The sequence below is a fragment of the Culex pipiens genome, chromosome 3 (assembly GCF_016801865.2).
Source record: "Culex pipiens pallens isolate TS chromosome 3, TS_CPP_V2, whole genome shotgun sequence".
NCBI classification, from domain to species: domain Eukaryota; kingdom Metazoa; phylum Arthropoda; class Insecta; order Diptera; family Culicidae; genus Culex; species Culex pipiens.
The window spans coordinates 167,303,899-167,329,186 of NC_068939.1; the positions used below are offsets into that span (position 1 = coordinate 167,303,899).

Here is a 25,288-nt window from a genome sequence, read left to right on the forward strand (position 1 = left end):
CTTTACATATGAAAGTAGTTTCAATCTTGTCGTGCTTTCATGTCACTCCATGAAAATTGATGTAAGTGCGACAAAAGGCCAAAGGGATTTCAGGCCAGGAAAGTCAGGATGCGTTTGTCACACGTACAAGCTAGACTACCGTAAACATTTGTAATTATAACTCGGGACTCCAGCAACCAACTTCAACCAAACTTTGGGACAATGCACAGAATGGTCAGCCAAACAAAACGTGTTTGTTATTGTTTACATTGCGTGCTCTCGTTTTTGTATATTCAAGGTCAAACATTAAAACGCGTTTTTCTCGGAACGTCAAAATGGCGGGTGCGACAAGATAGCACGACGACGTCGAAATGGTCTAATTCAGTTATTTTTTGAACTCTGGAGATTTTTTTTAATCGATTATTTTTAAAGATTTTGTGACAAATTGCAGTTTTCAACCTCGTTGTTGATTTCTAAGTATGTAAAAATAAAAATAATAATAGTTGAGAAAAAAAATTAACAAATTAAACAAACTATGTCACCTGAGGGTTAACTCCATGACCCAGTAGCAATCCCGAGAAAAGACCTGCTAGGCGGTTGTTAAACACCAAAAAAGTGGGACCTGTTTAAAATGTTTAACAGATTTTCGTTGGGCGCGAGTTGGAAATGGAAGCCTGCCTTGGCTGTATGGCGTGTCGAGGGTCGAAGTGTCTTGTTTTGGTTGTGCATACTAATTAGGGTGGTTGAGGTGGGTATAGCCTCGAACTCGAAGAAGCCAGTCCAGGTCCAGTTGCGTGGGTGGTTTTGCTGCCGTAAAGCTACGATGGTGGCGATTGAAAGTGAACTGTGATTCCGGGAAATTGAAAGCAATTTTGGGTGTTATTTTGGACAACAATAAAGTTTTTTAAGGGTGGCTTATGAACTCAGATCTTAAAATGTTGTTGTTTATTTTATTGTCGTGACTGTTACCTTAAATCTTAAAATGAATTTTGTTGAATTAGATTCATTGAAAAAAGTTTTTTTTCTTATTTTGAAAAGTGCTGAAATTTTAATTCAAAAATAAAAGTTTTGCGAGTCTTGATTTCATGATTCCAAAACATTCACTTCACTCGGTTGAAACTGCCACCAAGTAACAGGTAACGACTTCAAATCACCTCTCTGCCTTTTTTTAACAGAATTGACGGAACTGATGGTGAGTTCATCAAATTGAGTTCCTGCTTTGCATTCCATGCTGGAGTTCCAGGAAAGCCCTAGTGCGCCACATAGTTTGCATACGAGATGAGTTATTCGATGCCTGTTGCAAGTTTGCAAGGTGGGGCAAAACGAGCTTCATTTGGGATTATTGAAAGAGAGAAACAAAGCATTTCTACTGCAAATATGAAGAAGCTGAATGAGTTCAAGATTTCAGGAAAAAATATCAATTCAAATTTCAGCATCACAAACTTACTATTCAAAATTCATAGCTCGATACTTGCGACATCCTTCATCGCTTAAAAAAAACGTGTAGGTGGTCTCTTTCAGGAACCTCGAGTAATGCACGATTTATGTTGCGCAGTAAAATTTGACCCTTGACCGACGCCATAACCGGTTCAGAGTAGAAAATGCACTCCGGAAGAATGGGCACCACCGTCGTCTCACCCCCCACCAGCCAGGAACGTGCCATTTTAGGATGCCATTCTCCGCGGGGAGAACTTGATAGAGTTGTCTGCAGTCCGGGTTAATGGAGTTGGCTTGGCTATGAGAGGATTCCCACGGCGAACCAGATGGAGGGCTCTCTTTCTCTTCTGGCAAGTAAATATTTGTTTAATGATGTCTGGAGGTTGATTGCAGTCCTGGGGGCAGGGAAAGATGATAAAACCAATCATAATATAGTTTTTGGCAGTTTTGTGATATGAAAGCAATCAATCGCTTGGGGCTATCAACCAACCAAGGGATTAGTTTTTAATGTATAGAAGTTTAGTTTTCTGGCCAAATCAGCACTTTAAAATTTTAAGATTCCAAATTACTGTCATTATTTTGATTTTTAATTTTTGTTTGAACATTTTAAAATTAATACAGTTGAAAACATGATTTGAAGATTTGAAGGTTTGAAGATTTGAAGATTTGAAGATTTGAAGATTTGAAGATTTGAAGATTTGAAGATTTGATTTGAAGAATTCTCCACGGAAACCAATAGTTAAATTTCATTTGATTTTTAATTAAATATACATTTTTGCTTCATTGGTTCGTCCATACATGTCTCTATATAATTTTGACAGCTTCATGTCCTTACAAAAATGGTATGTAAGTATTCAGAAATTTTAAGTTGGTCTATTTTACACGATTTCCCAAAAAACCGTAATTTTTCATATTTTCTTATTCTTAGACATATTTTAGGGGACCAAAACATTTTAGTCACAAAATTGACAAAATTATATTCGAGGTAATATTTTTTTCTAAAAATCATTGCTTTCAATTTTTCAAAAAAAAAAAAAACAGAGATTGACGAGACTGATAACGATATCGGCAATGGGTACTACAAAAGTACTTAGAAATCAAAAAATACGGTATTTTTGGAAAATACTAAATTTTTTACAATTTTCAATATTGGTAACAAACGATGCATTTTCACTGTTTTGGGATAAATTGCAGATTTCTTTTTTCAAAGTAACGTTATCATGATAATACTTAAATATTTATAATTTGCTGTTGTAAAAATTCGAGTATCTAACAAAAAAAAATCAATTTAACTGATCGTTCGATACCAATATTGTAAATTATAATAATTTGACATAAAGAACAGATTTAGAAACTGAATTAGAATTCTGAACATTTCAAAATACGACACGAATGCCACTCTAGGGGTAAAGTGTCTTTAATTAAACCAATAATAATAATAATTTGAGTATTTTCGTAAATGACGGTATTTTTTTTAGTTTTAGTATTGCACTAAGGCTGATGTAAATATTTTTGAAGTTTATGTCCCTTGACTCTGACCAAAGTTGAGGGGCGAAAAAAAAAATGAAATTACATGCCATGGTTTTAACATATGAATTCAAAAAGTGTTTAGAAATGCATTTTACAGCTGTCAATAGTTTTCAAAATATTTAAGCATTGTTGAAACTTTTTGCGGTACTGTACATTGCATTTTCTGAAATAATCAGTATTTGAAATATTTCTAAGCAGTCTCAGACATTCTAAAAATAATTATCAACGCAGGAAAATACATTTTAAAGTGTTGTCAGCTAATTGCACGTCTATTTCCGTTAAAATTTTGGAGTTTCGTGAAAAAAATATTTGTTTTGCACCCTGATTTTTGAAAATATTTGCAACTCTAAAAAAAGTTAAAATTCAAACAAAATCTCGCGTCGTGATACCAATATTGCAAATTATTAAAATTTAAGTATTTTCATTGATTTGTGAAAATTTTAGAATGTTTTTTTTTTTTAAAAACTTTTAAATAGTGAAAATGCATACAATACTTTGCATGGTTATTTAATAATAGACATCACACCGTCTTTTCAGACTGAATTTACTAACTAACGGGACAAACACCGAACACCCAGAGGAGATGGGCGGGAATCGAGCCCGGGCCCCTTAGCACACATGAGGGATCGGCAGCCGAAGCCGCTAACCACCGCGCCACGGGGTCCTCAAGAGAGATTTAATGCAAATTATAAAAATTTGAGTTTTTTCATTTAACACGGAAATTGATGATTTTGTTTTGTATTTTTTACCAAAAACTCGAAAGCAGTGAAAATTCATATAAAATTTTTAAATCGTTTTTTACCCATATTGTAGTATAAGAAAATTTTGAAATATTAATTTTGTCAAATATAATTTTAATAAAGCAGCAGGATCCAGTTCAAAAGTACTCTGATTTGGCTCAAAATTGGCATGGGAGTTCCAAAATAAAAAGACTCGTATTTTTTGTTTGGTTATTAGAGAGATTACCGGTGTTAGGGTGGACCAAAAATTGCTTTTTTTTACAATTCTAGCAAAAAAACAAATTTTTCAAAAAAATATTCCCGGAATAGCTAAATAATTGGGGTTTCAACGAAAATTACCTATACATTATAAAAACAAGGTTGAATACACATACAAAACCAATGAGCTCACAGCTGAAAATAAGTTTTTAATCATTCTTTTCAAATATGAATTGAATATGTAGTTTAAATCGATTCAATCAATTAAAAATGTTGATTTTGAGGAGTCTTTCTATTTAATCCGAATTGATTCATTTTTTCGAAGTTGCATTTCATCTTAGCTGAACATGAAGATGTAATTTATCACTTTTTTTATTTATTAGGCTTAAGACTAATTTTTACAAAGCGTTTTTATGATATACATATTTGAAGCCATCTCAAAACACGGTAAGGAAGAAGCTGAATATTATAAATCGATAACAACCATGGGAGATTTTTATGTAGAAAGTTGTGTTTCACCTTCCTGATTAATAATATGTTTGATTCAAAATATTCAATTAGTGAAAATTGCGTTTTTCAGCATATAATGTGTTTATTTAACTGGTACTAAATAAAAATGGAAAAAATTGATTAAAAATATTTTTTTTTGATAGTTTGTGCTTATAAAAGGTAAAAGAAATGTAAAACGTTTTGAAACACGACATGCAATAAGGCTTGTCAAAAAATTATTAAAATTTACTTGAGCCACCATTCGCCTCCTCCTATGGTATTTTATATGGGAAACACATTTTTCTGATAAACGCCATTTTCACCGATAGAATATTTTGAATCGAACATATTCTTAATCAGGAAGGTGAAACATAACTTTCTACGTGTAAATCACCCATGGATGTTTTCGATTTATAATATTTTGCTTCCTGCATACCGTGAAAAATCTTCAATTTCAATTTTTTTTATTTTAAGAAAATAGAAAATTGTAATGGCAATTTTGAGGATGGTACTGTTGATAAAATTTCTTGTATTTCAAGCTTTTTGTTGCTGTTTTTTTAACATAAACATAAAATATCATTGCACACAAAATCACACAACGATTTCATTGCAACTCATTCCAGCCCTGCCCACCACGGACATCGAGGCGCAAACGTTGGCGTTCGTCGAGTCGGCCAACGCGTTCCTGCATCCGGCCCTGCGAGGAGTCAAAACGGTCAGCTTAGGTGAGGTCCCGACCAAAATCCGGTCACGGTGTCAACCTCCCCCAAATTCAACCGTCCGTGGGAGCCCACCTTAACGTAAAATGATTTTTTTTTTTCACTTTTTGCAATCCCACAGCCCGAAAGCGACCACTGCTCGGCGGTCCCCGGTCCAGCATGAACCCGACCAAGCGAACCGTGATGACACTGATTGCCCGGGCCCGGACCGCCCAGGCCATGCACGGAACGCGGACGACCGGACCCATTGGCGAGTGAGTTTTTGGTGGCTTTTTTGATTTAAAAATTCTGTAAATTTTGACGTTACCAAAATTTGTGGTTTAATTTTTACTTTTACGATAAATTAAAATTAAAATTGCAATTTTTTTAAAACAAACCCCTAATTTAAAAATTTCGCTTCTGGCAACCCTGTCACCGTTCCAGCAGACCAATCCAGGTGATTACTTCGCCGCTGATTCTGCAACCCTCGCTGGACCTGCTGCAGACCAACGGCGCCGGTTCAATGCAAAAGGAGAACATCCTGCAGGGGGCTTAAGGTGTGAGAGCGTGTGACGACCCAAGGAATTAAGGCCACCACCACCAGTGGCAGTGGTTGGAGAAGGTGAGTAACTCAGGGTTCCAGGGTGTGGATTCATTGACTGAAAAGTTGGGGGAAGCGAAACGAATGAATGAGCGCGTGGAACGCAGGTGGGAAATGGTGGAAAGAGGAGTTGATTGAAAAGTTGCTCATCTTGTTTGACTTGGAGGTGGGTGGCGTCAGTGGCGTGCGCATTTTAAAAGAATGAGTGTTTGATTTCAACATGTATCCATGTTATAAAAATTAATTAATAAATCTTTGAAACTTTCTAAGATCTGATCAGTTCTAAAGCTCTACGTATTTTTATACTCTGGAATTTCGCAAAAAAATCCAAATTTTTATTTTTGTATTTTTTGTCTCCATACAAATTTGGAGCCTGTTCATTAGGGTGACAAGAAAAATTGATTTTTTTTGAAAATCTGAAGAGATACTGAAGGCTTGATTCATTAGGCAAAAATTAGTAAGTTTATATGGGGAGAATCGCTAAAATGTATGGGGAAAAACATCGCTTCAGAATTTTGGCAGCAGGTGGCGCATGTGTCGCCTAAAATCGTCCAAGTGTGAGATTCTTGCAGGAAATTTTATTTCCTACAACTTTGTTGAAGGGTGCAAGAAGATCTGATGAGTTATTAGCAATGCGATGAAAAGGAACCGGCTTATATACTTGAAATTATATAAGGGGTTTATAGGAAGTACATAAGAAAAAACATTTTTCTAAAAAAATCACCAAAAATCAGGATCAACTCGGATCGTTTTGCACCCTTTGACAAAGTTGTAGCAAATTAAACTTCCTACAAGAATCTCACACTTGGAAAATTTTGGGCAAGGCCCGCACCGCCTGGCATAAAAATACTGAATCGATGTTTTTTGCATACATTTTTGCGATTTTCCCCATTTTCAACGATAAAAAGCGACCCCTAAACCTTTACCGATTTGGCTCAAAATTCGCACAGAAACTTATTTTTACCTAAGGAATCGAATCAGAAGGTATCCCTGATGTCGATTTTTTTATCGTCACCCTACAGTTCATAGAAAAGTGCTACGAAAATATATGAAAATCTATATCTCGAGAAAAGATGTTCTGATCGATTTGCCGTCTTCGGCAAAGTTGTAGGTTTTAATTAGGACAATTCAGAACTTTTGATAAAGAAAGGTTTTGAAAGACGTTCAGTTTTCGGCGTTTTGAAAAATTGTGTTTTTAGAATAGTAACGAAAATGCACACATAAAATAGTAGTTTATGCAACAAGTTGCAAAAAGAGGATTTTTTCAGCACGAGTCGTACATTTATCCAACGAGGTCCACCGAGTTGGATAAATACGAAGAGTGCTGAAAAAAATCAAGTTTTGCATCGAGTTCCATACAACATTTTTTGCAATTCCGAAAAACACCCATTGAGTGAAATTTTAAGTCAAATTTTCATGTATTTTGTCAATAAATCGTTTAAATCAATTTTTTTTTAAAAAGTGATATTTTTCGAAACAAGTGCTGAAAAGTTCAACTTTTCAGTGCTGAAAAGTAGAACTTTTCAACCTTTTTTTTTGAAAAGTGTTGCTATTCGATTCTGTTATTTTTGGTACAGAAAAGTAGGCTATTTCGTCGTTTAAGAATGACAGGAAAAGTAAGTAGTATTACGAAGGAACTGCAAAAAAAAATATTTTAAATGTAAGATTGAATTCTAAATGGAATTTTTAGGTTGAATAATTTATCAAAATTGCTTTTTTTTTATTAAAATCTTTTTCCATCTCTGAAAAAAAATATTCCAAAGCTAAAAAATTCTTCAAACTGTGCTTTTTTGGACATTGTTAATCCGACCTTTGATGCTAGAATTTGACCTTAAAAAAATAATCAAAAAAATTAAGTATCAGAAATTAGTTTTTTTAAAGTTCTATCCAATCGACCTTCAATTTTCAATCAATGATATCTTGGAAACTATTGATCAGATTATCAATGCTTAAACGTGAAAAATGTGGAATATTCTCAACTCCTTGAAAACTCCTTTTCAGATTTGTAAATCATGACTTACATTTTAAAGGGGCTATATTTTTTCAAAGATTATTGCTAAATTGATTTTGATTAAGCAAATCAATTTTTCGTCTCAAAATATTTTTTTTTAATTTCTTTTTGTTTGCGTTTTCGATACTATCAAAAAAAAAACTTGTGTAGGCACTTTAAGTCCACTAAAACGCATCAAAAAATAAGAATAATCGAAGGTGGAATGAACAAAGATTCTCAGAAATCGAAAAGTACAGTGAAAAGTTGATTTGCAAAATCCTAGAGAATTCCAAAGACTTAAAACAATCAAACATTACCCGAAGGATTCACGTTTGTGAAAATCATTTATTAGCAACATTTGTGACCAGGGACGGAAAAATCGTAAAAAATCACATTCGCTTGCGAACATTCTTCACCCGCAAAAGAGAGAGGAGAAGAAAAAGGCAAAAGAAAATCGCTCCCGAACTCTTCGGAATCAGTTGAAGATTTTTTTGTGATTCTCACTGTCAGCATCACTTTATTTAATTGGTTTCGCTTTGTTTACATACATTGTTCATCTACGAACACTGACAAGTTATTTTTCGACATGAATGTTACATCTGCAAGCTGCGAATAATTCAGATGATGATTTTTGAGCTTAACTTTACCGATATTTCGTGCGCGAGAGATTTTTTCTCTTGATGAGCGTCAAAGATTTTTTTTTGATGAAGATTCTTCCATCGCTGCTTGTGACACTTTGAAAATTTGAATATTTATGAGTCAAATAATTTTAAATTAGATTTAGCATCATGAATTGAAGTTTTTTTAGTAAGATTATTTTGTTTTACCAGATACCACTATTTAAAAAAAAAAAAAGATTTCATCGATAATTGTTTTGCGCATTCAAACTCAAAAGATGCCGCATAACAATAAAGGACAATAAGGGACCAGTGCGTGGCCGAATGGTTACGCTGTCCGCTTTGTAAGCGGATGATTCTGGGTTCGATTCCCATCTGCTGCAACCTTCCATCGGATGAGGAAGTAAAACGTCGGTCCCGGCCTTGGTTGTTGTTAGGCCGTTAAGTCATTCCAGGTGTAGGAGTCGTCTCCATGCCATAAGTACAAACAACACACCAAACCAAGCCTACTCCGGTGGAATCGCTGGCGGCGGTTGGACTCGCAATCCAAAGGTCGTCAGTTCAAACACTGGGGTGGAAGGTTCCTTGGAGTAGAAAGAGGTTTGGGTGCTCTCCCCATTCAAGCCTTCGGACTCCTAGGTTCGAGCAGAAACTTGCAATAGAGACCACAAAAGACCCAGGGGTCGTTAATGTGGATGGTTTGATTTTTTTTGAAGGGACCATCCACATGTTGTGGCCTGAACCACAACACGCCCTTTTTCCATATTTACCATCTTTGTTTGGCGATATAAGACAATAAAAATGACTAAATCTAGAGGTAAAATGAAGTAAAGTCGATAGGTAGTCAATTATAATACTAGGGAGGTAGTTGATCTACCGACATGGCAATACTTAATAAAGATGAGCTCGTCCTTGGACGAGCAGAGTTGAAGTGCAACTGACAAATGTTTACATTGTTTTAAATAAAAGAAAGTCCGCGATTATAAATATTTAACACACAAACCACGTGGACACTTTTTTGGAAATCTAACCCCCAACCCCCTCCCCTCGTGAACAATTGTCAATACAAAAAAACGTTTTTGTATGGAGCGTGGACAATAGCCATACCCCCCCCCCCCCCCCCTCCCCTCAAGTGTCCACGTGGTTTATGGATGGTCCCTTATGGTACTTAAATAAAATCCCACAAAAAATCTTATTAAGATTTAAAATTATTTTTGCAATCGATTTACGTCAAAGTTTCCTTTTGCGTTTTTTTTTTTTTTTCAATATGTTTTACTTAAACAAATTTCCCTTGTTGGCCTAAATTTGCCTATTTGTCTCGAAAAAAAATTCATTTTTAAAACTAAACTATCTTTTCAAAACAATGTTTGTATAATCTTCTCATGTCTTTTTGAAAAAAATTAAATTACAAATATGTTTTAAGCAGTGTTTAATTGAAATTGACAAATGCAAGGCGTAAAATAGGATTATAGTGAAATTTTCATTGCTTTAAGTTTAATATAAGAATTTTAATTAAGTATTTCAAATCAATTTGCTTTGTTTTCTAGATTAAATGTCAAAATTTGATTTTGGAAATTGGAATTTAATGTTTAAAAGTTAAGAATGAATCAGTTGTGCATGTTACAAATTATTTAACAAATATCTTCCGAATTTTAAAGGGTAATTGGGTCAAAACTATAATAAAATCAAATCTTTTAAAAACTGAATTGAATTTACAATGATATTCTCATGCTTATTTTTTTCAAAACAAAACAAAATTTTATTTGTACCGAGCACAAGCAAGTTGGCAGTTACTAACATTTTTGAATATTTTCGTCCAATGATTCTTTTGAAATCAAGTTTGAGTTTTTGAGATGCGGATGAGAATAAACTCTTACTTGGTTTCATGAAAACCGTTAAGAAGAATTAGAATTATGTCAAATGTTACTTAAAAGTTTAGTTTAAACTATCCTAATAATTTAGTAATTGAATAAAAATGCAAAAACTTAATATTTTTGGCAACACGACTTTTCAAAACATTTTCTTGTGCCAAAAATGTCAGACTAACGACACTTATATTATTATTCATTGAAAATGTTACTTAAAAATCAGGTCATAACTTCACACAAAAATGTACAATAGACTTTGCTTTTGTGCAACTAGAAACGTATGAAAAATTTGTGTTGCCAAAAACGGGAACACGATCACGAATCCGAGGTCCGTTTTTTGATATCTCGTGACGGAGGGGCAGCCTGAAACGGTGATGAGATAGAAATTTGGTGTCAAAGAGACTTTTATGTAAAATTAGACGCCCGATTAGATGGCGTACTCAGAATTCCGGAAAAACGTATTTTTCATCGAAAAAAAAAACACTAAAAATGTTTTAAAAAATCTGCCATTTTCCGTTACTCGACTGTAAAAAAATTTGGAACATGTCATTTTATGGGAAATTTAATGTTCTTTTCGAATCTTTATTGACCAAGAAGGGTCATTTTTTCATTTAGAACAAAATTTTTCATTTTAAAATTTCGTGTTTTTTCTAACTTTGCAGAGTAATTTTTTAGAGTGTAACAATTTTGTACAAAGTTGCAGACCAGACAATAACAAAAATATTGATATATAAACATAAGGGGTTTGCTTAAAAACATCATGGCCGTTCATGGTCACCCGCGACAGACACGGACGACGAAACAAAGAGAAACGCAAAAAGCAACTTGTTCAAAACTTTTTTTTCGTAGAATCGCGATAACTCGTAATGATTTTAAACAAACCCCTTATGTTCATATATCATTTTTTTGTAATTGTCGGCTCTACAACTTTGTAGAACATTGTTACACTCTAAAAAATAACTCTGCAAAGTAATAAAAAACACGAAATTTTAAAATGAAAAATTTTGTTCTCAATGAAAAAATGACCCTTCTTGGTCAATAAAGATTCGAAAAGAACATTAAATTTCCCATAAAATGACAAGTTCCAAATTTTTTACAGTCGAGTAACGGAAAATGGCAGATTTTTTAAAACATTTTTAGTGTTTTTTTTCGATGAAAAATACGTTTTTTTTCGGAATTCTGAGTACGCCATCAAATCGGGCGTCTAATTTTACATAAAAGTCTCTTTGACGCCCAATTTCTGTCTCATCACCGTTTCAGGCTGCAAATTATTAAAAAACACCTCTTTTTTCGCATGTTCAAAAAATGGAAGGGGTCGTACCGCCACTCCGTCACGAGGTATCAAAAAACGGACCTCGGATTCGTGATCAGGGACAAAAGTTACCCCTTAGGACAAAGTTTCACGCAAATCGAAGAGGGGTCGGGGCAACTGCTGTGTGAGTTGGCGGAGAATTACCCCTATATTTTGTCTTTTTAATTTGCCGTAATGGTCGTTCAAATGCTGCTTCTATTTAATTTTTCTATTTTGTTTTTTTTTTTGTTAATTGACTATTTTTGTAAAATATGACACAAATTATAGAAGAAATTTCATGAAATTTCAGGTGGATAGGTTGACTAAGATTCAGAGAAGAAGATATAAAGGACGGAAAACTAAGTCAGCGAAAGGCCATTTGAGGAAGTACAGTGCCATCCCGTTTTTGGCAAAACGTTATTGTGTGATGTTTAAGATTAAGTTTCGATCAACATTTTAATAGAAAAATGAAGTCAGCCTCATTCATCAGACATGTTTGACGAGAAATTTTTACACAATAGAATTTCGAAGAATAGTTTAGAAACCATCACTGATCTTGGTCCTTCAATGAAATTTTTCTATTTTCAAAGTTATGTTAGTACCCGCCCATGACTTCATCTATCACCGTTACAAAGCCCATTGTTCGGCGCGTGGGCGAGCTTTAAAGTTTGTAAAGGTATTCGTGGGTGATTAATTACTTCGTTATTCCTTCTCCTCCGCTCGGGAACGTGATTCTGAGAAGATTACCATTGTTCCGCCGCCTGTCCTAACTGCCATCGACAGCCGGAAGCTTTTGACGAGTTTAGCAGGAAGATTAGCTCGTGGGGCCCAAAAGTTTGTGGCAATTCAGCGGCTTGTTTAATTAATTGCATTTGGTCGGCACCGTTCAAAACTCATCTGCGTGGGGAGGGAGGGATGGTTGCTCGACTCCAACACGGCCTCGATTAAATATTCACATCGTTTGCCGAGGTCTAGCTATTCATTTTATTGAGCTCATACATTTTCAATTTCCATGAAAATTTGGCTACCTTGCCTGTGGTCAGCCGTTGGAGCCGCTGGAAATGGACGTCCACAGAGTATATTGAAAGCCATTTGTCAGCCTGGGAAAGGGTAGCAAAATGGTACATTTTATTATGTTCATTTTGCATGCCAGCTTTTCAAATTGACTTTTGTACAGATTTCCGTTTGCTTTGCATGGAGGATCGTAAAAAATTGGAATTTGTAGAAAAAAGTCATCAGATGGAAAATATTCGCTCAAATGAATTTACAAATGCTTCTTTTTAATCTGGCATCACTTGTTGAGGACACTAACACATCTACTACAAAACCGAACAAATCCTGTCGATTCAACCAACTGCAATTCCACAGGTAGGTCAATTGCCACCCACAGAATCCTCTTATAGCAGGTGAAATGTACTTCACCATTTGAATGGCTTCCATTTCTACTCCAAAAAATAAAAGGTAAAGCAAGTGTCCAGTTATGAGCAAGAGCAGAGCCACCAGAAAGATTTTATTTACTTTTTGCTTACTTTTTTTCTGGTATCCAATCTTACCTCTTCTTCACCATTTTTTCCACCGCAGATTGAATTTCCCGTTCCAACCCATAATTGAATTCTGGTTAGTTGGTAATTAAATTTCAGCCCAACATTCCCGCTCCAGTAAGGTGCGTCCAAATGGTATTTGTTTTGTTTTCGGTAAATTTAATATTTCCCCTCTCATAAAAGAAATGGAGTTTCATTAAATTGCACCCAACTGCACTGCCATGGCAACACTGCTACTGGTCAGTTGGTCCGCACAAGCTGGTAATTCGAAAGCGATTTTATGATTTTTCCGCACCCGTTGCCATCGATTCGGAAAATTCGGATTAGGAAAATGCAACAGGATTTTACCCAAGACTGAACACGCGTGGACATCGACACGAGCTTGGACCATTGCAGGGTTTTCAGCTGCATATTCCTATCGTTTCTGAGAATGGCAAAAGAGTGGGGGAAAAGGCATGAGCGTTGCAGTTTGGAAGGTGTAATATTTTAAGTTTGTTTTACAATCTACTCTATCTGTTTATTTTAAAAGAAAATCTGCAAACATCAATTCTGCTATTTTACAGTAGAAAAAAAAAACAAATAAAATTTTAATGTAAGTTTATATCTAAATTGCATGGTATTTTTACTATTGAATTTTAAATTTTACCTGCAAATTACTATTGAACTTTCAATCGTTCAAATATTGAAACGATGCATTGTTTCACATTATTGAGTCAGACGCCATGAGGGAAAATGATTTTTATTGCGAATCAATGTACTTTTAAAAATGTCTTCATGGATAGTTCGAAAGGAAATACCTATGTGTCCAATTTTATTTTTTTATATTTTTTTATGGATGCGCACGATCATTCACAAAGCTTCTTTTTTTTCGCGCGCCTCCTTTGAAATATACAAACACTTTTAACCCCCTAATCGTCTTTTGAACGAAATAAAAATCGCTCCAGCTTTAGTCATTCATTCAACTTTTGTTTGAAATCAATATTATATTTGATTTTTTTTTTTCTTCTTTAATTCTTTTTAACGCACCTATAAATAAGCATGGACAACATAATTTTTATTTTGTAAAAACAATTTTTTTTACGCTTCAACGGATTTTCAAAAATATTCAAAATATTTTCAAATGAGCCTCATCATGTTGAATATAGGTATCAGCTCATAACAATGCAAAAACATTTGTTTTCTAGTTGATTTAAAACCATTGAAATTTTGAGATTTTAAATTAAAAATATGTTTTTGCCTCCAGATTTTTAAGATGATGAGAGCGGAGTGAGGGGTACGGAGTGTGACAAAACCTGCGAAAAATATTTGCGATGGCCTTTTTGAAAACAAAAAAAAAAGTTTTTGACTGGAATTGTGTAAGGCGTCATCCATAAAGTATGTCACGCAAAAATCGGGCAAAATTAACCCCCTCCCTCCCCCCTATGTCACACTTTGTCACACAAGGTTGAACCCCCCTCAAAAAGTACGTCACATTTTACCAGAACCCCCCCCCCCCCCCCTTGTTTTCGATGGGATTTTTTTTATAGTTTTTATATCTTTAAACTCTAATAATTTTGGTATTTTTGGCAATTTTAATATGACAAAAATAAGTTAAATTATCCTAATTATTCATTTTTAGAATAAACATCTTCTATATATATAAAAATTTGACGGTTTTGTTCGAACGCGAATCAATTCAGAACGGGACGTCGGATCGAGTTGCTTTTTGTTGCGTTGGGTTTGTATAAGCCCAAGGAAGGTTTATACGCAAACGAATTGACACTTTGGCCACTCTGGAACCGATTCCGGAAAATCTGCAGATTGTATGGGAAAAGTTACGTAAAATCAAATTTTGATCACAGGAGGCTAAATAAGCAAAAAAGTTAAAAACGTCAACAAACGAAAAAAAGGCAGAACGAAGTTTGTCGGGTAAGGCTTGTTGTGATATAAAAAAAAAGTTTTGTATCTTTTAAAAATTAGAAGACCCGGTATATTCAAGCATTAAATAAACTTGAAAACTGTTCTTCACAGCTTTGTATCTAATAAGTTCAAACCATTTATAGCAGTTTTCTTATGAACACCCTGCTTTCAAAGATTTTATTTTTATCAAGCAAGAATTTGCAAAATATTGAAGTTCCAGCTGAAAAAAATGACTATATAATAAATTATGATGTGATACCGTCATCAGGGGTGACATTGCGTCTGGGGGGTTAATTTGGGTCATACAAAAATGCAGAAATTTGTATGACCCAATCTTACCCCCAGACCCAATGTCACCCCTGATGACGGACTTCTAAATAATAGTAAGCAAACAGTTTTAAAAAAGAGGATTTAATTTAATTGTGTACATTTCAAATTAATATTTGGCATCATAAAAAAAAACCTAGCGTGACGTCACAATATCGCAAACCCCCCCCCCTCCCCCCTTCGTCACATCTTGTCACACCTTCGGTAAATCCCCCCCCCCCTAAGAGCGTACGTACTTTATGGACGACGCCTAATTTGTTTTGCGAACAGTATTTAAGAAACAAGTTAGTTGTCATTCATTCAGCCACAAATGCTGGATCGGCTCGGATTAAAAAAAAAACAGTGTTTTAAACATATTTATGATGAAAGTAAATTTTTAAGTATTTTACGATTTAAATCTCAATTCTTATACTTTTTAGTATTTTCGTTTTAAATTGCAAAAACAAAGTTGGATGCAGTTAATTATTAATATGTCTGCCTGTGTGGATCAATCGGACCGCGCACTGGACTCACAATCCAGAGGTCGCCGGTTCGAATTTCGAGGCAGACGCCAAAATTCTAAGTGTTAATATAGGTATTCGGTGCCCTCTCTCCGTGCCATACCTTCACACTTAGGAGACCCGGGAGGCGGAGTTTTGTCGCAAAACGAACGATAGACGCCTGTGGATCCGTTGACGAAACCGCAAGGTTTAAGAGGGCCACATTATAAGGTGTTACGTCGATTCCGTTAATTGCTGCAACTAAATTTTTTTTCTATAAATTTTTAGTCAGGCTTGTCCGCATTTTATTAAATTTTATTTCATTTTAAATTTTTGTTACATATTCTTAGAGGGTGACGATTCTCGAGATTTTCAATTTCCCGGGAATCGAGAGTTGAGTTTGGTCATTTCCCGGGAATTCCCGGGACCCGGGAGTTTTTTTTACTATGCCAATAGTGGCAATAATTTAAAAAGAAATGTAACATTTTTTTTTCTTTTCAATGAATGAAGTTACAATTAATTTATACTTGTTCTATGAAAACGTTAATTTAAGTATCCTCATTATTTTGAGGAATTATATCACATTTTGTTTTTTTTTTTCTGAATCTGCAAATACAAGATCGTTTCTTAAACTTTTTGGGACTCAAAACTGTAGTTTAAAATGTTTACGATTCCTAATTCGCACTGAGTGATTTTTAAAAAGATGCATAAACAGGTTGCATGAACTTCTTGATAGATTTTTATGAATTTTCCAGTATCGGGATTTTTGCAAGATGATAAATAACGACTCAAAACAACAATTTAAACTTCGTTTTTGCCTGTTAAAGATCAACTGCAGATATTCATTGAAGAAAAAAAATACCGTTATCATAAAAACCCGAATGTTCACAATTGGCGGACCTTAACTTTACAAAGATTATCGAAGTTTTTTTTTCAAAAACATAATTTAAAATTGAGTTTGACGTGAAACACAAAATGACTTATTGACATCGAAAAAGAAAATTACCTTGAAAAAAAAAACAACAGATTATGAGGATTGCTATGCTCAAAAAAACTGTGGAGCTTATCTTGAAAGGCTTTTCCCTCTTAGAAATAATAAATAAAAATAATATTTAAAAAAAAATCAATTTCTGGGTGTAACTGTAAAGTATGCTTTAAGGAAAATTTAAGGGTTCCCATGTTTTTGAGGGTGATTTCAATTGGAAAATTAAAAAAATACAAGCTAAGCAAAACATTTAATATTTTTAAGTTGTTTTTTTTTTAATTATTATAAAACATTGTTGACAATTTAATAATTGTTTTTGTATTAGAAAGTTAGAAGAGTTAGTAGAAAGATAACTTTCTATTTTTGGACATATTGTACAAAAGGGACTAGTTGAAAAAATCCTTACAGATATTTTTGGGTGCTTGGTCCCTCTGGAAACTTACTAGGAGCATTAAGACAAACAATAACTCAGATAAATTTTGAATCAATAGGTAAATATTTAATTGATGGGGTAAAATTTGTAAAGATAAATATATTTATGATATTGAAAATTAGCACAGAAAAAAAATGTTTAAAAATGTCTATAAATTAATTATTATAAATACTTGAAAAATCAAGTTTTCTTGTATTAATTTTCAAGTTAATTTTTCGAAAATGCATCTTTTTAAATAAAAAAGAAAATCAAGTATGGTTAATTTCTGGACTTATTTTTTTCCGAATACTCCATTTCATTTTAAAATCTATGTTTGGTTGCTAAAATATGAATAGAAGATGTGTTTGCGCACATAAGAACGTCTGTTGATCCTGTCGCACTTTCTTTCCCGGTAAATAGCAAAAAACTGTTGTTACGATACAAAACGAAACTGTATTTAACAGAAACTCTTTATTTGCTCTAAAACTGAACTATATTTCGCGGTACTGAACAGAACCGATCTGTTCCGACCTGTTCTGAGGTCTGTCAGGGAATGGGACTGATCTTGGGATATTTTCCCTCAAGAAACTGAGCGGTCAGGACAAGTTCACTGACCCTTTTCATTCTGTTTGTGTTCTGTGAGTACAAATATGTGTGTGTTTACATGTAACGTAGAGTGGGAAAACTACACGAAAACAGTACAGTACAGAAGTTTTTGACTAGAATCCTAATCTTGTGTGTAAACATGCCGCCCGCCTTGAAAGACGGCGGCTCTGAACGTGCTTTCAACATAAATCTTCTTGCATAAACTCTCCGGTTTACTTCTGTACTGTCTTGTTCTGAACTGTTACAAAACTACTGTGTGTATGTGTGTGATCAAACGATCAATCGTCTTTTCTTCCTTCTTTCTTCTTCTTGTTCAATCACTGTCCGATGTTGCCAAACATAAAATGCCGCCCGCCATGCTGATACGGGCTGTGAGCGATGCTTCGCTGAACCTGCTTCTACTGTTGCTCGACTGTAAGCTGTAACTGCTGCTGCTGGCTGATTCGAACTGCTGCTGCTGGCTTGACCTGCAGCTACTGCTTCTTACTTTCTCTCGACCGCTGCTGTTGTACGCGTGACCAGGGTGTCACCTCGCGTACCGACTGTACTGTAACTTGCGCTGCTGTTGTTGTTGAAGTTGTCGTTGTTGCTGTCCTAGTTTGTACTCCTGCCTTCACCGTAACTGTTGGGACTTTCACCCGCTTCTCAACTCATCCTCGCCAACAGTATCTTTGGGACTTGAACCCGCATCAAAAAGCGACCGTAATGTTGAGACCAGTGTGTCTCCTTCCAACTTGAAGTCATGTCGCGAACATGACCCGTACGTACGTGTTGACTGTAGATGGAACCAGTGTTCCCGAAACTGTTTACTGTGGCCGTTGAGGATGGGCTGACTGACTAAGACGACTCTCGACTTCTTCTGTCGAGTTCCAGCAAATGTTGAAGTACCTGTTAAGCAGAGTGATTGAGCGGATGCTCACGAACAGTATTTCAGGTACTTAACTTGGAGAACTGTTGGAGCGGCTGTTCTGACCCGTCCGATCACGAACGCGCCGCCCCTGAGGGCTTGTTTGCTGGAACCTCGACACCGACTGTAGCATGCGGTGATTCTGGATCGGTTGCTGTAGTGCCCAGCAGTCCTTCTGACCGCCGAACCGATGACGTGCAGACAGTTCTTGCAGCTGTCCGTCCAAACGTTGATTGCAGTGCTGCATCCGACAGTCCGTTGCACTGTGGACTGCAGCTTCGTTGCCTTCGCTGAACTGTTGCTGTGCAGATCCCTTTTCCAGTAGTCGTAGACCACCAGGTTGTTGTTGAAGATCTGCTCCTGAACAGTGATGCCTCCGACAGTCCGTCCGACTATCAGAGTGTTGATCGTTGATCAGCTGTAGTTGTTGTTGTGGTTCCAGCTGCACCGTACCTGAGTGTGAGAGCGCTGAGCGACTGATCGCAACCAAAGTTGACAGAAAATACTCAACTCGTGACGGTGGTGGGGGGCTGTTCTGGCCCGTCCGACCACGAACTTGCCACCCCTCATGCCTCTGGTGCTGGAACCAGCTGTCAGCGTTAGACGTGCTGACCTCCGATGACTTGCCGGCTTCGGCCGCAAGCTTTAGTTGACTGCTGCACCTTGACTTCCGTTCCACCGAAGATGTACTACGGGACTTCTCGACCGTAGTTTGCGTGCGCTAACTGTAGAGCTGAACTTGAATTTGCGCTCGCTGTGCTCGTCCATCTCGCAAAGATTCCAAAAGGGGTGCATCTTTTAGAACACGACTTATGCACACAGACATACAAACACAAAACTTCCAAATTGACGAGCACGAACATTCCTGACTCCAGGACAGTTTAACGGACCAACACACAGGTTACCTTACATTAAATTGCGACGACTGCAGATACAGTAGAATGGACTTAGACCGTTGTCAGTCCAGTACCAGTGATGTCCGAGGGAAGTTACGCTGTGAAAAACATTTCATTAGCTTTTTGAAATTCGAACAATAAATTAACTTCCCTGGTGTGCGGAGGCCTCCCAGCCTCCGCCGGTGGAGGAGTCCGAGTTCTCCCCGTGGTACGGTAGATGTTGTGTTTCTTACTGTCGCTGCTGTTGGTCTGTTGCTGGCCGTACTGTACTGTGGACGACTGTTGCCGTCTGCGACGCTGACACTGTTCTGTGCTGTGCTGCTGTACTGTTCTGGTCAGATTCTTCTGCTGTTGCTGCGTCCCAGGGCTGCCACTGGAACCGATGTTTTCTCCTCTGATCTCGTACACTTCGATCGGAACGCTTTTGTTGTTAACTTCGCCCCAGCAGAGCGACTTCTTCTCCATTGTAAACCCCAGACTGCTCGGACCGCCGGTAGCTTCTTGAACTCGACTGGCACTGCTTGCGTTTTTCCGTCTCGGGTCATCACCGCAAAAAGTCGCACAAACAACGTCGCAATCTGCTGGCACAGAACATCGCGAAATTTCCCGTACTTTTCTTCAGCAGCAAAAGTTAGCACTTTTCGCGGAACGATTTTCTTCAACCCGAGTCGACCGAGATAAACAAACTCAATTTCGTTTGACGTTTCTCCTCTTCGTCAGATCTGTCACCTCCAGTTTCGCCGTTCCACTTTCGCCGGTGGCAGAGCTGCGCGGTATTACACCGGCGCACACAACTTTTCACAATTTTGGATTTCGCTCATTTTTTGGTCTCGTCTGGCAAAATGACAAGACAAAATGGCGACACAGAACAAAATGGTGGATACAGTACGACGTTTTGGCACAATTAACACGGATTTTCGACACGGGCAACTTAACTTTCAGGTTGTAACTGATGGCGTGCAGACTTCTGCAGTACTTTTCGCGGATCGGGATGCGATCGAGGCGCGCGCGGAACGTCGGTACGATTACCGAAGATGGCGGATCGTCGAGTGTTCTTTTTCAGCATTTCTTCACTTCGACGGAATGGCTGCCGGCGCCATCTTCAGCGACGATTGTTTACGGCACTAATTCAGTGGCCCGACGGACACGATCCATCGGCTTCGGAACCAGGATTTACGGCGCGACATGATCCGGTTCGAAGGACCATTTTATGTTTGCGCACATAAGAACGTCTGTTGATCCTGTCGCACTTTCTTTACCGGTAAATAGCAAAAAACTGTTGTTACGATACAAAACGAAACTGTATTTAACAGAAACTCTTTATTTGCTCTAAAACTGAACTATATTTCGCGGTACTGAACAGAACCGATCTGTTCCGACCTGTTCTGAGGTCTGTCAGGGAATGGGACTGATCTTGGGATATTTTCCCTCAAGAAACTGAGCGGTCAGGACAAGTTCACTGACCCTTTTCATTCTGTTTGTGTTCTGTGAGTACAAATATGTGTGTGTTTACATGTAACGTAGAGTGGGAAAACTACACGAAAACAGTACAGTACAGAAGTTTTTGACTAGAATCTTAATCTTGTGTGTAAACAAGATGAATTATTCAAGATAAATGATCGATGATATGTTTTGTTTTTAAGATACTGACTTGGTAGCCTAGAAATCTTTTGAATCAATCCACGCATTTTTTCGTTTTCTTGCGATGAACTCTTGCTCCATTTGAAGGCATAAAAAAATATTGACGATATGTAAATAAAATTGCTTTATCGCAATTTTAAATGTTTTCATTATTTTTGTTTCAACTATCAGTTATCGCTCGGACGTTGATACGACAACACACTTTTCTACGAGCACTCTTCAACACAATAGTCTTTTGTGTTCGGCACACGCCGTGTGTCCTTAACCTCAACTAAAGGAATTTACTGGAAAGCAAAGATGGACAAAACCCGTAAGAATACGCTGAAAATGGTTTTTGGAAACGCAGCGAAAGTTCCAGCCCACGTGGATGTGCTACGGTTCACAGCGAACGTTTTGAAGATTCCGGCCACGGATGTCCACTCGATCTACCGCGACGAGAATGATCGCTGTTTTTACGTCAAGTTCTTGGATGAGCCGACCTTCGTGGAATTTACCGGAAGAATAGAGGAGCAGTACCGTTTCGTGCATAGCGATGGCCAAGCCGCCGTGGTGAAACTGGAAGTGGCCAGCCGGCTGTTCAGGTACGTGAGGATTTTTAACTTGCCGCCAGAAATCGAAGAGAAAGACATTTCGGCCGTTCTGTCCCAATTTGGAACCATTCGGCAACATGTCCGGGAACGCTACCCAACGGAATACGGCTACACGGTATACAGTGGTGTGCGTGGCGTCCACATGGAGATCGCCAAGGAGATACCGCCTAACCTCTACATCGGTCACTTCAAAGCACGCTTGTACTATGAAGGTTTGAAGAATAGATGTTTCTATTGCAAACTGGAAGGACACATCAAGGTCAACTGCCCGAAGATAGCGAGCTTGAAGTCTTCGGCACCAGCCGGATCTTTCAGTGCCATCGTCGCAGGGGCGATCGCAGCCAACGCAACCGATCTCACACTACCAACCGACATGACCACGCTGACACCACAAAACAAGCCACCAATACAACCGCGCGGTCCCGATCGCGAAATATCGCCAACGCCGGAAGAAGCAGGCGACGACAGCGAGATGGACGACGACGAAGAAGATGAGCGAGAGGAGGAATCCGGAGCTGACGAATCGCCCGATCTCGGCGGCGACAAGCATCGTAAGCCCCGAAATGTTTCACGCAACGTACTCGAACAGTTGGACAACCGATCTCGCTCTCGCAGCCTGATCCGGCCTGAAGGTACTGGGGGAAACGGGGGGAAGAATGGGAAAGAGGGAAAAGAGGGGAAGGGTGGAAAGGGGGGAAAGGGGGGGAAGGGAAGGGGACGACCTCGCAAGTAGATTAAGTGATGATGGAGAAGGAGGATAGTTCGTGCGAAAAAGGAGGGGAATGGTAGTTGGTATGATCTGCAACTGTGTAAGAGAAGAGGAATGTATGTGTGTGTGTGTGGGTAAAAAAACGTAAAAAAACAAAGAGAAGGTAAAGATGCAGCGTTGCCACATGTACAGATTTATCTGTCATGGTACAGATTTTCAGCACAGATCTGAGTACAGAATCTGTACGTACAGATGACAGATATTTGGGTCACCGTACAGATTTGTACAGATTTTCAGATAAAACAGATTCCTACTCAAAATGAAATTATTGAATATTTAAGTTATTGCAATTATCTCAACATTTAAGAACTTTTCATTGATTAAATCTAGTTTATCTTTTGAAATATTTAGAAATGGATCATGCTTATATTTTTTAACGATCTTAAATCCAGGTATGCTAGAATATTTTGAACTAGCAATCTCTCTCAATTCTATCCCCCAGTACGCCGCGGGTAATTGGGTACTAAAGCCCTATGTAAATTTTTATGTACAACGGTAAAAAACACGATTAAAAACCATTTCTGATCACTTTTTTTCATTTTAACGCAAAAAAAAATATTGGCAAGACAACATTTTTTCGATGGATCAACTATGGTTCCCTTGGAAAGAGCTGTCAAGTAGGACCTTTTCTGTCAAGAAGGACCGCGAGGTTAATTTTTCAAAATTGATTTAAAAATCCATTCTAAACTCTTGGTGGTCGTACAAAGGGTCATTGTACTCAGAAAAATAAGCTTTATCGCTGTAAACAATAATATCAGCAATCTAAGCTTCATTTTAGGACCCAATTGGCTCCCTCTCACTAAAATTTACACACAAGATCCTCTGTATTTACTCTTAGGTTTAAGAGAACTGTATTTACAAAAGTAGACTCATTGTTAACCAGGTTTCAGTACCGACAAGGACCTAATAAAAATAATTCATAACATAGCATTTCATTCTAATAAAGTTATAACATAATTTCCAGCATTTCCCATTCTTCTCAAAAATGATTTTAAAATGAAGGAGAACACAGGTAAAATAAAATTTCAAATGCTTCAAAAATTTAATAAAAGTAGAATTGAATCCAACTGAAAATAATGAGGCACAAAGTTTATTGCATTTTTGTTTTATTAATTTGAATATATTTTTAAATCATATGAAAAAAAAAACATGATTGTTTTTAAATCTGTAATCTAAGGCAATTTTTGCCAAAAAAAAATAAATAAAAAAAATTTTGATAATAAATATTATTTTGCTAGCATTCCATACTGCACATGCACTTAATTTGAAAAATATTTACAACCGCCTTGTAGTTGCCTTAATATTGACAAATGCCATCCTCCTTTTCAAAACATTATTTGTTTCTTGAAAGGTAACGTCATTATGTCACATTTAACTATTTAATGAATGGAATCTGGCCAAAGGAAATTTTATTGGAAGTTTTCGATAAATTATGTTTTGTACCGTCAACTGGGTCGATTGGGACTGCAGTCTGAATGGTATGAATATGGATTACAGTCTAACTTAAAAGCTTAAAATTTGGAAAACAATGTTCTGTTGTTTTGTGCCTGTTCTATTCGAAACTTATTTCTAAATATTGTGCAGTAACAGGACTAACACATCTGTTCCAATTCGTCCTTAAAAAAAATCTTCAATTCATAAATTCTTAAATTCTTAAATATTTAAATTCTTAAATTCTTAAATTCTTAAATTCTTAAATTCTTAAATTCTTAAATTCTTAAATTCTTAAATTCTTAAATTCTTAAATTCTTAAATTCTTAAATTATTAAATTCTTAAATTCTTAAATTCTTAAATTCTTAAATTCTTAAATTCTTAAATTCTTAAATTCTTAAATTCTTAAATTCTTAAATTATTAAATTCTTAAATTCTTAAATTCTTATATTTCTAAATTCTTTGATTTTTTTTTAATTTTAAATCTGGGTAAGCTTTTAAATTTTTATTTTAAAATTTAAATTTTTAAATTATTATTTTTTTTTAATTTGAATTATTTTGAATTATTAGATTTTTATAGCTTTTTGTTTGTTATTTTTATTTTTTTTGTATACTTATTTATTTTTATTTTTTTAAATCTAAGATTTTTTTATTTCTCAATTTTAAAATGTTGTTTTTAATATTTGTATTTTTGAATCTTTGTGTTCATGGATTTTGTCTTTGGTTTACTTCTTTTCAAGCAAAATACAAAATCCGTCCTTTTAATTTCAAGATTCTGCGTTTTGAGATTCGGCATCATAAGGCAATTCGGAATTTTCAATATTATAATATCAATTATAAAATTATTGATACATTTATAACTTTCAGTTGCAATAAAATAAACAAATTCTGAATATTTAATATTTTTCAACCAAAACATCTTGCAAACAAACTTCGCGCGAAGAAACGACATACAAAACTTTCCGTTTCTGTTACTTTTCAGTTGCGGAACACTTAAGGAAAATCTTTTCGTGACCCTTTCCTTGACCGTTTCTTGGGCGTTTTTTTATATGGAGTTTTGCGTTCCTTCCGAGCTGCATATCAGCATTTAGTGTTGTCATAAGATTGTTCAAAATGCATGTTAAAAAAAAGTTTTTTACAAAAAATATACCGTACAGATAATGGTACAGATATTCGCCATGCTTGGTGCAGATACGACAGATTTTTGGAACCTCTGATACAGACGAGCATGTGGCAACACTGTAAAGATGTTCAAAACATTGTGCGTACAATCCGGTTCCGATGATTTGCTTTTGACTTTATCAAACTTTTTCGAATTTCTATAGCCACTTATGCCACTAGTTCGTAATATAGCTACCGCTAATCT

At 36.3% G+C, this 25,288-nt stretch overlaps 1 protein-coding gene across 2 annotated transcripts in view; it reads left to right on the forward strand.

Annotated features, from left to right (window-relative positions):
* The window catches only part of LOC120419107 (uncharacterized), a 103,812-nt gene that overhangs the window by 70,503 nt on the left and 8,021 nt on the right, over window positions 1-25,288 (forward strand). The window contains exons 7-9 of one of the 2 annotated variants that reach the window (XM_039581705.2): window positions 4,997-5,098; window positions 5,214-5,346; window positions 5,516-5,693. In XM_039581705.2, coding sequence (XP_039437639.1) covers window positions 4,997-5,098; window positions 5,214-5,346; window positions 5,516-5,627 — 347 coding nt within the window. In that variant the 3' untranslated portion in view covers window positions 5,628-5,693. The remainder of the gene's footprint in view (window positions 1-4,996; window positions 5,099-5,213; window positions 5,347-5,515; window positions 5,694-25,288) is intronic. The other variant, XM_039581711.2, reaches the window with a different exon arrangement.